This window comes from Gobius niger (genome assembly GCF_951799975.1).
Source record: "Gobius niger genome assembly, chromosome: 9".
NCBI lineage: Eukaryota > Metazoa > Chordata > Actinopteri > Gobiiformes > Gobiidae > Gobius > Gobius niger.
The window spans coordinates 4,478,101-4,491,942 of record NC_136860.1 but is presented as its reverse complement, the minus strand read 5'-3'; the positions used below and the strand labels follow the sequence as shown (position 1 = coordinate 4,491,942).

Sequence of the window (13,842 nt, the reverse complement as noted above, 5' to 3'; positions counted from 1 at the left end):
GAGAAGTTCTTTATCACCACCCCTTTGGTTTAACATGTCATTATAACAAACTGCAATACTTTACCCAAAATGTATTGAATAAGGAAGAAAAAGTTGAGTTTTTCAAAGTTTATATTATTATAATTATTAAACTTTGAAACAAGAGAGATCGTTTGTGTTTTTGAATGGAGAGGAGTTTGAGTTAGTGACCCACTTTAAATGTCTTGGAGTAGTTTTGGATCCCAACCTCACATTCAGAAAGCACATTAAAAATGTCACAAACACCATCAAATTGTCTTTAAAAAACTATGAACAAATTCGACCCTTTATTACAACAGAGGCAGGAAAGTCATACCTCCACTGTATGATATTCTCCCATATTGAATATTGTTTCACAGCCTGGTGCTTTGCTGGTGCCACTGCGCTTAAACCAGCTATTAAGGTACTCGATCAAAAACCCCAGTCTTTTCACATATGTGCTCTAATTAACAAATATAATTTTTAAAATTTTGAAAATCTAAATGTTTTAAAATTAATTGTCTTGTTTATAGAGTGCTACATGACCTGACCCCGCCTCCTCTTAGGGAATTAATTAAAAAAGAAATTGTGAGATCAGCACTATCAACAGTAAAATAAAAAACTGTGAAGTACAGTTTCGGAGACGCACGTTTTCTCAGAACATGCTTTCCATTAAGGCTTGTTCCAGTTGGAACGCTCTACAAATGACAAAGCAGCGCCTACGTCTCATTTAAGAGGCAACTGAAAGAACGGCTTCTTTGCCCACAAAGTTGTAACCATGAAGAGGCATTAGACAGGAACATATTTTTATTTATATTTGCAGGTACAGGTGTGTGAGTGGGAGGGACGAGGGGAGTGGCGTATGAAAGAGATGCACTTTATGTATTGTGTAGTTGTTGTCCTCGCCTGTTTTGTCTGAATGTACTGCTGTGTGTTGTGGCTTATGTGTTTTATATTTTGTATGTTCTTAGCATTTTACCTCATGGAACTGCGGATGGAAATTAGCCTTGAGCTAAATCCGGCATATTTACAGCACTAGTTGTTCATTAATATGCACTGTCCCATTCAAATAAATTAATATATGAAATAAATCAGTCAGACATTGAGTAAAACTGTATTTTGAAAGTTTCCTCTTTTGTATCAACTTTAAAGGTGTATTAAGAAAGGCTTTGGTCTGACATAAAAACATTAGCGCTGTGTGAAAATGTAGTCCATAGTTGTTTTTTTTAAATAATAATAAAAATGAATAAATAAAATAAAGATTTTTTTTTTAAGGGAACAAATAATCGTTTGAATAATCGTGATTTCAATTATTACTAAAATAATCGTGATTATTATTTTTTCTATAATCGAGCAGCCCTACATACAAGGAACCACTCACCCATTCACTCCCTCAGTCACACACTGATGTGCGCAGACACTGGGGGCCATCGGTGTCTTGCCCAAGGACACAACTAATGCGTGCAGCTACAGGAGCTACGGGTTCAAATCGCCAACCTCTTTGTGATAGGATCGACCATCTGTCTCTAAATGAAGCGAAATAATAATAATGAAACACAAGCATCTTCTTATTGACTTTTCTTTAAAAACAAGTCTATTTCGAGTGCCCCCTCCTCCATGCTGGCGCCCCCCCCCACCCCAGGGCCCACGTTGCTGCTGTCAGTGTTGTCCTTATGATGTTCGAATGCTTTGTGCACAGATGGCCGATCTGGAGCAGGAGCTGGTGAAGTGTCCCTCTGTGGACGACGTCTCCAAAGTGCTGGACTCGTATCAGAACCAGGTCAGAACAAACTCAAAGTTCACAATAGATTAAACAAGATCATTTGTTTCTGCTCCAACGTGATCCGGCTCCTCTCCACAGAGCAGCCTGGGCTCGGACAAACCTTTCACTCTGGAGAAACATCTCGCTGATATCGACAGGTTCTTTGCTTATTTTTGGATTGACTTTTAAACCAGAGGAATAATGTTTAGAGTTTATTTGCTGTAAACTGTTGCAGATTGTTCAGCGCCGACAGTGTGGAGCAAATCATGGACAATCTCCGAGCAGAAGGATCGGAGTTCACAACCAAACAGGCCGAGGTAGGATTACTATTACTACGACTCTTGTGTTAGTACAACTAGGGCAATGCAGTACAGGCGTGTTTTATTTATCGTCATCACCTCGAAGTTCCCCCACGAGGCCGCGCTCTGGATCGTAAATCAGTTTTATTACAGGTGGAGGATCATTGCACATTGCATCATCATCATTGCACAGGAAGAGAGAAAGAAGACTAGAGAGGGAGGGAGAAAGAAAGAGAGAAGACGGGAGAGAAAAGAGGGAGAAAGAAAGAAAGAGAAGACTGGAGAGAAGCGAGGGAGGGAGAAAGAAAGAGAGAAGACTGGAGAGAAAAGAGGGAGAAAGAAGGAGAGAAGTGAGGGAGAAAGGAGGAGAGAAGACTGGAGAGAAAAGAGGGAGGGAGAAAGAAAGAGAGAAGACTGGAGAGAAAATAGGGAGGGAGAAAGAAAGAGAGAAGACTGAAGAGAAAAGAGGGAGAAAGAAGTAGAGAAGTGAGGGAGGGAGAAAGAAAGAGAGAAGACTGGAGAGAAAAGAGGGAGAAAGAAGTAGAGACGTGAGGGAGGGAGAAAGAAAGAGAGAAGACTGGAGAGAAAAGAGGGAGGGAGAAAGAAGGAGAGAAGACTGGAGAGAAAAGAGGGAGAAAGAAGTAGAGAAGTGAGGGAGGGAGAAAGAAAGAGAGAAGACTGGAGAGAAAATAGGGAGGGAGAAAGAAAGAGAGAAGACTGAAGAGAAAAGAGGGAGAAAGAAGTAGAGAAGTGAGGGAGGGAGAAAGAAAGAGAGAAGACTGGAGAGAAAAGAGGGAGGGAGAAAGAAGGAGAGAAGACTGGAGAGAAAAGAGGGAGGGAGAAAGAAAGAGAGAGAGAGAAGACTGGAGAGAAGTGAGGGAGGGAGAAAGAAAAAGAGAAGACTGGAGAGAAAAGAGGGAGGGATAAAAAAAGAGGGAAGACTGGAGAGAAAAGAGGGAGGGAGAAAGAAAGAGAGAAGACTGGAGAGAAGTGAAGGAGAAAGAAAGAAAGAAAGAAAGAAAGAAAGAAAGAGAAAGAAAGAAAGAAAGAAAGAAAGAAAGAAAGAAAGAAAGAAAGAAAGAAAGAAAGAAAGAAAGAAAGAAAGAAAGAAAGAAAGAAAGAAAGAAAGAAAGAAAGAAAGAAAGAAAGAAAGAAAGAAAGAAAGAAAGAAAGAAAGAAAAAGGAAAGGAAGAAGACAGAAGACTGGAGAGAAGTGAGGGAGGGAGAAAGAAAGAGAGAAGACTGGAGAGAAGGGAGGGAGGGAGAAAGAAAGAGAGAAGACTGGAGAGAAGTGAGGGAGGGAGAAAGAAAGAGAGAAGACAGGAGAGAGTGAGAGAGGCAGGCTACTAGTTACCATAGACATGCACTAGCCTAGCACCACTAAAACTCTTATATATATAATATAATATATATAATATAATATAAGGACTACATGAATTAAAAATATATATATCTCCAGAAATCAACAACACTCTGGATAACTAGGAAATGACGCCCTATGTCAAAAATCCTGAAATATCCAATATCTGAATATTACCACCTAGATCAGTTATTTGTTCACATGCTGTTGTTGCTGTTTTTAGTCCGGTCTCAGTCTCAGTAGCATCAGTGTTCTTAGTGTTTGTAGTGCACAGATTAAGCCCCTCCATTCCTCGTGCTGCTTAAAGATAATCACATTCTACTAATTACTTTGCAAAACAACCCACGACTGTCCCGCCACAGACGAGGAGCTTAGACCCCAGGGCCTCCGACAGGTATTAGAATCAAATGAAGCCTTAAATGTCCGTAAATTGTTGTGTTTTACTCCAAAACAATGTGAAATATACAAAAAAGAGTCTCAGAAGTTTACAATGTGATGATAAAATAAGTATAACAAAATACTGCAATGTAAATATTTCATACAAGACCATAATTAGTGTAAATAAAAGCTTTTAAATGTGATGTAATTACCCTTCATGGACACATCCTGCTCTCATGGACAAAGTGACGTTTTAATTTTTAATGCTGCAGCAGAACAGAGCGACGAAGAGGCTCGCCGTTAATATTTCATCACAGACACTCAGTATTTACTGTGGTTTAAAAGGCTCAGCTCCAGCGTTTACTGAAATACTGCTGTTAAAGACCCAAAGTTCAGGGAATCAGCCCCGACCACCACACATCATTCATCCTGGCCTATTGTACATGTTTTTAGTTGTGGAGAAACCGGAGTACCCGGAGGAAACCGACACAGACACGGGGAGAACATGTAAACTCACAGAAAGTCAAAGTCAAAGCGAAATACAATTGTTTTTATTGAAAACTCACTGTAAAATGTAAACTTAAAAACTGTATAACAAAGCTCCATAAGGTGCACATTTAATTAAAAAATATAAATATTTTGGATAAAATAACCTATAAAATAAAATAGGTCAATCTTTTTCTGAGGGCAGCATTTATATATAAAGAGATGACAAAATAAAGTGCTCAGTTTAAGACAAACTTTTTTAAAAATCAGCTTGAGATTACCTGTTTCTTTATGTTAAAGGGGCTATTTGCAAGTTAGTCATTTTGTACTCACTACTGCCACCTCAGGTCACCTCAGGTCGTGTAACTGCAGCTTCTATATTAAGCTCGTGCATGACTGCACTTCAGACACGAAGTAACACCTTTCTGAGCGACAGTGCAGGATTTTAGAGGCAGTTGTGGTGAACAGGTCTGGGCTCATTCTACACATTAGGACATGGCTGGAACTTGTAGAGGGAGGAAAATACTTAGTTTTAGCATTTTTAAACTCCATATAGTCCCTTTAACCTAATAGACCATATCGCATATATTCAGATCAGCTAATTCCACATCTCATTTTAAAATATATCGATACATCTAAAATAACGATATATTGCCGCACCCATAGCACGTTTCCCAAACGTGGTCACCAAGTGCTTTAGGTACGTCTCCACGGCTGCCCTTTGGGGCAGAATGACAGAGGCTGCACATCTGCACCAACAGGCCCTCGGATCAGCGCCATCACTCATACATAAGGTTCTTTATTTGTCATTATACAACACTGTACAACAAAGAAAAAAAGCTCACGGAAAACTGAAGACATTATCAAAGTTCTTCACTGTCATCACCATATAAAGCTGATATTTTCACAAACATGGTGGATCTTGCCGCACCATAACCACACAGAGGACAGTGAAGTATGAACAAGTGGTGAAGCACACGGGGTTTAAGAGGAGCTCTTTCCTCTTGAAGAAGAAGAGAGAGCGTCTGTTTGTTAAAGTCTTGAGTCTGAGCTGGTCAGGATTTTGAATTGGCACTTTGTCTTGAGTGAATGTTTGGCTTCTGTTTCCGCCGCTGCTCAGGAAAAGTCTCTGAAAATTCCGTCTGAATGTCTTTTTTTCTTCGTAGACTCTGTCGCGGATGTCGCCCACGTCTCTGAAGATGACGTTCAAGCAGCTGCAGTTAGGGGGCGCTCTCAGCCTGAAGGATGTGCTGATAATGGAGTACAGACTGTCCCAGGCCTGCATGGTACGAAAACATACTGACAATTAGATACAATGCATTTATTACCTACAAAATATAGTTATAATGAAGTCCATCCATCCATCCATCCATTTTCTTCCGCTTTATCCGGGGCTGGGTCACGGGGGCAGCAGTCTCAGCAGAGATGCCCAAACTTCCCGGTCCACACACACTTCCTCCAGCTGTTCTGGGGGGACCCCGAGGCGACACCAGGCCAGCTCGGAGACATAGTCCCACCACCGTGTCCTGGGCCTTCCACGAGGACATGCCTGGAACACCTCCCGCGGGAGGCGACCAGGAGGCATCCGGAACAGATGCCCGAGCCACCTCAGCTGGCTCCTTTCGACGTGAAGGAGCAGCGACTCTACCCCGAGCTCCTCCCGGGTAACTGAGCTCCTCACCCGATCTCGGAGGGTGCGCCCAGCCACCCTGCGAAGGAAACTCATTTCGGCCGCTTGTATTCGCAATCTTGTCCTTTCGGTCATGACCCAAATCTCATGACCATAGGTGAGAGTGGGAACGTAGATCGATCGGTAAATCGAGAGCTTTGCCCCGACTCAGCTCCCTCTTCACCACGACAGACCGATACAGCGACCGCATCACTGCTGACGCCGCACCGATCCGTCTGTCCATCTCACGCTCCACCCGTCCCTAACTCATGAACAAGACCCCGAGATACTTGAACTCCTCCACTTGAGGTAAGGACTCCCCACCGACCTGAAGAGGGGAAGCACCTTTTTCCGGTGGAGAACCATGGCCTCAGATTTGGAGGTGCTGATCCTCATCCCGGCCGCTACACACTCGGCTGCAAACCGCCCCAGAGCGTGCTGAAGGTCCTGGTTTGTTGAAGCCAACAGAACAACATCATCTGCAAACAGCAGAGATGAGATCCTGAGGCTCCCAAACCGGACACCCTTCGGCCCCTGGCTGCGCCTAGAAATTCTGTCCATAAAAGTAATGAACAGAACCGGTGACAAAGGGCAGCCCTGGCGGAGACCAACACGCACCGGGAACAGGTCTGACTTACTGCCGGCAATGCGAACCAAGCTCCTGCTGCGGTCATACAGGGAACGGACAGCCCTTAGCAGAGGACCCCGGACCCCATACTCCCGGAGCACCCCCCACAGGGCACCACGAGGGACACGGTCGAACGCCTTCTCCAGATCCACAAAACACATGTGGACTGGTTGGGCGAACTCCCACGAACCCTCGAGCACCCGATGAAGGGTATAGAGTTGGTCCAGTGTGCCACGACCAGGACGGAAAACGCATTGTTCCTCCTGGATCCGAGGTTCAACTATCGGCCGGATCCTCCTCTCCAGCACCCCGGAGTAGACCTTACCGGGGAGGCTAAGGAGGGTGATTCCTCTGTAATTGTTATAATGAAGTATTAAAGGCAAAAGTCTCCCAACAATAACTGCTTTTGTATCAAAATTGGTATTTTACTTTAAATATATGCACAGGTTTGTTGTAAAAATATAGTATTTGGGCATTACAACGCATTTAATTTGACAAACATTAATTTTTAAATAGTGCCACAATCTGAACTAATCCATCTTTCTATCGACCAGGAACTCTTCAATTATGTATAAAACCTAATGATTACGTTGTGTGTTTCTACAGAGAGGCCATGATTTCTACGAGGGAGTTAGAGCCGGTAAGTTTGTATTGATATTCTCGATATTCTCGACAAACTGTCCAGAGGCAGCACATAACTGGAGTATTGATCACATGTGCATTAAGGTTAGGGAGTACAGGAGTATGTCTTTAACAAGGCTTGTTTTTATTTCACCCCCTTCCCTTTTTTTTTCCACCTATATTTTATATTAAGGATTCACCGAGTCGATTCTGAATACCCGATACTGAACCAATACCTGTTTTGGGTCTCACTGTTTTAAATCTTAGTGAATATGTACTTACTGTCGTTTTGAAACTCACTGCGTTTTGCTCGCTGTGCAAAATGCCACTTCTAGCAGGAACGTGCTAATGCTAACGCTAACATCAACTAATCAAAGCTGGGACTGAGGGTATGATTGGATCATCTAAAGCAGGGGTCTCTAACAGGCGGCCCGCGGGCCACTTCTTGACCACGAGATGATCCAATCCGGCCTGTAGAGCACAAATTCCTGAGAAGTTTCTGACCCATTCCTGTGTGGAGTTAGGATTTTTTAAAGAAAAAACAGAATGCTCACTCCAGCCACCAGGGGGCAGCTTAAATTAAAAAGAAAATAATTCCACACGTGTCCAGCAGAGGGCACTGACATAATAAGAGCTCAGGATGTAAATAACACATTATAGCCACTTGGTAAATGGACAGTAAGCCCCTGGGCGGATGTGGCTACAAATAGTATCTTACCACCACAGAGTGTCGAGTGAATGAAATATGACGACAGTGTAGTGGAAACTTGTGACGGAGGCTTGTAAAGTGCAATACAAGTGTGAGCCGTTATATGAGGCTACAGTCCTGTCAGGCTCATTATCATTAATGTAATAAAAAAAGTTTACTATTTTCCCAATTAAAAGACAGTTTATGTTCATGGACATGGATATTTCGGCCCCCAGGGAAATGTACTTGGAGACCCCTGATCTAAAGTAAGGGTCAGCCAGTAGGGCTGGGACAAAATATCAGATTGGATCGCAATACTTTGTGTTGCAATACCAAGTATTGATACTTCGTCAAGTATTGCAATACTTTCAATACTTGTATTTGGAGGCATTTTTTATCCTCCACTCCTTTGTCTTTCAGTAACATTTACACTGCACTTTGATGCATTTTGTGTTAATGCATTTTTCAATCAAACACTTCCATAAATGCCAAATGGTATTTGGTTTATAAACTTTGGACTCCTGACTTAAACACATTTTAAGGTAAAGATTACTTATAATTACTTTCTCTATTGCACTATATCGGCCCCTGAGTACCGTGATACATATCGGGTTATGACAAAAGTAAATCATCCCAGCCCTATTGGCCAGTGCTGGAGTGGTCAAGTTCTTGTACAATAACTGATCTGTAATGCTCAAGTTCTAATGATCAGATCACTTTATGTTGTGAGTTGTTTTTATTCATGTAAAGAGAGTCTTTTTGGTATTTGTTAGTATTCAACATTGATATACTCAAACCCTCTGTATCTGCATTGGAAGCAAAGCTGGATCGGTGCATCTGTATTTTATATTCACACAGCTGAAGGGTCCCTGAAAAGTTCCCATAATAAACAAGCCCTCGTCTTATCACCTCGACCTTTGCTTTTGTGGACAGTATCTCCACTACCCATGATTCATAGCCATCACCTGTTACTGTTCTGTCCTCTCCTTGTGCAGCACAAACATGTTGGGCTGCACAATATGAGGAAGAAATTGTGATATTCGATAGCCATCTTAAACACACACATGGTTTCTGCGGCCACTAGAAAAAGAGAGTGATAGTGGAGTGAATAGGTCTGTGTGTTTAATGGACCGATCTCGTCTCTGTCTCCGTTCAGTGCTCGTGGACAAAGACCAGAGTCCTCGCTGGAGCCCGTCGTCCCTGGAGCAGGTCTCGGAGCAGGACGTGGACTCGTGCTTCTCGTCCCTCGGACCCAAAGACCTGGTTCTGTGAGTGAAGGTCCAGGTCCAGGTCCAGACCCTCCCACAGACGGACAGACGGAGCGAGGCCTGGGACGGACGAGCTCTTTCAGTTTCCACACTCCACACGAGAAACACGGACTGGAGAAATATCTGTATGAAAAGAGTGGACATTTCTGGATTCTTCTGGACAATGGCATTACTTTTGTTTAAGGCGAGACTGGGCAGGTGAAAGCAGTGGTCAGTGTGGAGATGTTTAGCTCGTCTTCTCCCTTAACATCTTAGTTTTCATGTCAGAGAATAAAAAGGCAAAACCTACCCGGTGCAATTTTTATTTTATGATGTTTTGTCGTGAGGGAGCTGGAGCCGGTTTCCCACACTTATTCATTCACAAATATTGCACACAATACAAATATTTTGGGTCGGTTTTCTCAAAAATAGGTTTTCATTGCACTGTTGCAGCAACTTCTCCACTTTAGTCGCTCCTGCAGACTCCACGCTTTCCAGACTTGGACTCAACAACATTTGGAAGGTTTTTTCAGAGGGGTTTTTCAGCCTGATTTATAGAGCTTTGAACCCCAAAAAATTGCTTATTCAAAAACTTCCAGATCCAAGACGTGCCTTATTTTTACATGAAAACATAAAATGGCAGAAAACTTGGAATACATTTTTTTTCTCATATGATTTCTGGAGATATTTTTTTTTTGTAATTCATGCAGTTCTTATATTTGGCAAGTTTCGTGGCGCTAGGCTAGTGCTAGGCTAGCGCATTTCTATGGTATCAGCTAGCCTGCATTAAAAACAGTGTGACCCGCTCCACATTGCACCTGAGGCAAATCACTTATAGCACCAGACTAACCAGATGTGTCCATAGAATCATGTTTGGAATATAACTGACCTGCATCACATGAATGATCGCATTTTGAGGGACTATTTTCTAGCAGATCACTCCGCCACTGCGTAGCTTACACAACCACGAAGCTGATGCTGCTCAAATATAAGGTATTTTAAATGCAAAATGGTTAAAATGACTCTATGGACACAGACATTTATATGGTTAGTCTGGTGTTATAAGTGATTTGCCTCAGGTGCACTGTGGAGCGGGGCAGACTGTTTTTAATGCAGGCTAGCTGATACCATAAAATTACGCTAGCCTTGCACTAGCCTAGCGCCACATAACTCTTAAAATAAAATATCTCCAGAAATCAGCAACAGTCTGGATAACTAGGAAATGAGGCCCTATGTCAAAAATCCTGAAATATCCCTTTAACAGAGCACTTTTTTCTTCATCACTTTCTGTTGCTCTTTTGTTTAATTGGCTTTTTTGTTGTGTTTATATTTACTGGAGAAAATGTGCTCGGTTCAGGTGGGGACTCTCCTGCAGCCTCTCGCGGTTTTGGATCAAAAATATACTGAATGTCCAGGAGAAAAACTGTACTTCACTCAAAGTTTTCCACAATGCAAAAGCAGCGATGGTCAATATAAACCACAACCACATGAATTGTTATGATGTAAAGTCGCTAACGTTAGCTCATTCATGTAAAATCCATGTTGAATAAAACTGATCTGACTAAAGTTGAACCATAAATATGAAACTGTCTTGTCTTGTTGGTTTTATCGCAGAAATATTCAGACACGGCTCAATTATTTCTTCACGTGACGACCCAAGCGTGATCTGCGGCGAGGAGGGATGAGTTAGTGGCGTGTCTGAGTCGAGAGCAGAATGAGTGCCCTGTATTGTCGACTCTACGGTCCGGCACTAAGTGGTAAACGAGGAGTTTCGGACACAGCTTTAGTCTGTGGAATTACATGTGGACGTTGAAAGTGCAGCATCTACTGTACATTTTTCAACAATGGTCAAATCACAGCTTTATTGGGGCATAAAGTCATAGATTCAATAGATTTTACACATTTCTGCTTTAAACTTTTCCATATTTGGTCTTATTTGTTCTAAGTTGCTCTGTCAATATTTTACTCAAGTGAAAGTACTGAAGTTTTTGCCGTAGAAAACGCTTAACCTCTTAACCCCCACCTGAATCGAGCACATTTTCTCCAGTTCGGCTTTACCCAAATTTAAAAACGTCTTGGAAAACAAGCGTCTAAATAGAAAAATAAAACACCACGAAAACAGCCATAAAGAGCAGAAAAAAAGCAATGAAAATGTGACGACAAATCTCCCCAAAGTTATGTCATGTGACTTACACAAAAATGCGACAAAACCGCAACAATAAAGCCACAAATCGGCAAAGAAAAACTGATGAAAATGTGACGAAAACTTGCCCAAAAAGCCACAAGTGACAAAAAAAGTGACAACACGGCAACCACGTGAGGACAAAGATCTGTTTAGATCAGATTTGTAGGTCTTAGCTTTCAAATAAGGACTTACACTGGTCTAAAGACTCTCGTCCAGAAGCTTTAAAGGGACTATACGGAGTTTAATTTTTTTTAAATTAAGTAATTTCCTCCCCCACATGCTCCAGCCATGTCCTAATGTGTAGAATGAGCTCAGACCTGTTCACCACAACTTAATATAGAAGCTGCAGTTACACGTATGACCTGAGGTGGCAGTAGTGAGTATAAAATGACCCACTTGCATCTAGCCCCTTTAAGATTTGAGTAAAGCTGAACCGGAGAAAATGCACTTGGTTAAGACGGAGGGTAAGGGGTTAAAGTGTATATGACACAAGTTTTGCTAAAACAAAGTTAACATAATTATATTTAAAGGGGCTAGATGCAAGTTGGCCATTTTATACTCACTACTGCCACCTCAGGTCTTAAGTGTAACTTCTATATTAAAGAGATATTTCAGGATTTTTGACATAGGGCCTCATTTCCTAGTTATCCAGAGTGTTGCTGATTTCTGGAGATATTATTTGTTGTTAATTCATGCAGTTCTTATATTTGAAGAGTTTCGTGGTGCTAGGCCAGTGCAAGGCTAGCACATTTCTATGGTATCAGCTAGCCTGCATTAAAAACAGTCTGACCCGCTCCACGGAGCACCTGAGGCACATCACTTATAACACCAGACTAACCATATATGTCTGTGTCCATAGAATAATTTTTGGAATATAACTGACCTTGCATCACATGAATGATCGCATTTTGAGGGACTATTTTCTAGCAGATCACTCCGCCGCTGCGTAGCTTATACAACCACGAAGCTGATGCTGCTCAAATATAAGTTATTTTAAATGCAAAGTGGTTAAAATGATTCTATGGACACAGACATTTATATGGTTAGTCTGGTGTTATAAGTGATTTGCCTCAGGTGCACTGTAGTAACTTTACTTTGTTACTTCCCACCTCTGCGACTTCCTAAGCACTTTCCAAATGACTCCTGGGACACAGTTTCTGGAAAAAGTTTGTTAGTTGGAAGTTTTCTTCGTGGATCGGCCTCTGGAGTCGCTGAGTCCTGAGGGCTTTGGTGCATTTCCGACGGAGAACGTGAGGAGCCTCTGAAAATGTGGAATCTGATCCGCTCTAAGTGCTGAAAACACTTCCTCTGAGCACTAATGCGGGAGTGGACCTAATTCATGATAATGCGATTAAATCAGAATAATAGAACATTGTGTGGAAGCAAGTCATGCATTTGAACTTCACAAACTGTGGGTTCCAAAAGTGTCGTGAACTCTTGGATTATACGGACAGATCTCGTAATTATATCCTTTGTTGAAAAGGGTGATTGTTCCCTCTTTTTTAAAATCCTTTTTGCATTTTGTAATTCAATATGTTTGAGGAAAAGGTTTCCTCCAGTCATGAAATGAATATTGACAAAAGTAACGCCTCAAATGTCATTAAAAAGCTTGAAATTGTGTTTTAATTATACCACAATTATACCACAATATCTTGGTAAACAAAGACATGACTCAACATTTTTACAGCATAAGTTCATCAAAAATACAAAAATATGATCCTGAAATGCAGTTTTTGGCTGAAATTGGACACATTTTTGCTCATTGTGTCGTTGTGACGTTTCCAAATCATACAAAGTTCAATACGCACAGATTTTGTTCGTGTGCAGCATTAAATTGTGAGTCAGTGCTATTTGACAGTACACCTGCAGCGCCACCTGCTGTTCTGGAGTGTACATTTTAAGACTTTAAAACAGAGGTGTCCAAAGCTTTTTCACTGAGTCGTATATTGAGTGTATTGCTGGGTTGCAGGTTCTCGAATGTGATGATGTCACAGGAGGGGGAGGAGTCAGTTTTCTCTATTAAAGAGGGGGTATTATGCTTTTTTCAATCAAATAGCACCAGTCTATAGCACACTACAATGATGACCAAACCTTCTGTTGGTCTGTAAATGCAGTATATTCGAATAACTGCCTTGTATAAAATTGCTCTCTCAAAATGGCTGTAGTGAATGTCTTGAAATAGGCCTCTGTCTCTTTAAGAACCTCTGACCCTTTACGACACGCCCCCTCCACACTCTGTCTGTGGCATCAGTGGGGAGGGGGTTCTGCTGAGGAGCAGTGGTTGGTTACTCGGCTGGTGACGAAAGCTCGGGGGCGTCTCCAGGAGTTGGGGGCGTTCCTAGGAGGACTCAGGCAAACCTATCCCTAAAATGGCCGCCATCAGAGTTTTTACAGATTACTCAATATTACATGAATGTGCCAAGGCAACACTTCAGGCATGTTTTTAATGAGGGAATGACAAAATAACATGTATGATCGATTTTGCATAATACCCCCCCTTTAACTGCATTATCCTTTCACAA

At 41.9% G+C, this 13,842-nt stretch overlaps 1 protein-coding gene across 1 annotated transcript in view; it reads left to right on the top strand.

Annotated features, from left to right (window-relative positions):
• The window catches only part of hibch (3-hydroxyisobutyryl-CoA hydrolase), a 29,880-nt gene extending 20,658 nt beyond the window's left edge, over positions 1-9,222 (top strand). Inside the window, exons 9-14 of the mRNA XM_079562962.1 lie at positions 1,697-1,777; positions 1,859-1,917; positions 1,995-2,076; positions 5,449-5,568; positions 7,186-7,219; positions 9,045-9,222. Of these exons, the coding sequence (XP_079419088.1) occupies positions 1,697-1,777; positions 1,859-1,917; positions 1,995-2,076; positions 5,449-5,568; positions 7,186-7,219; positions 9,045-9,160 (492 nt within the window). The 3' untranslated portion in view covers positions 9,161-9,222. The remainder of the gene's footprint in view (positions 1-1,696; positions 1,778-1,858; positions 1,918-1,994; positions 2,077-5,448; positions 5,569-7,185; positions 7,220-9,044) is intronic.
• Positions 9,223-13,842: the final 4,620 nt, after the last annotated feature.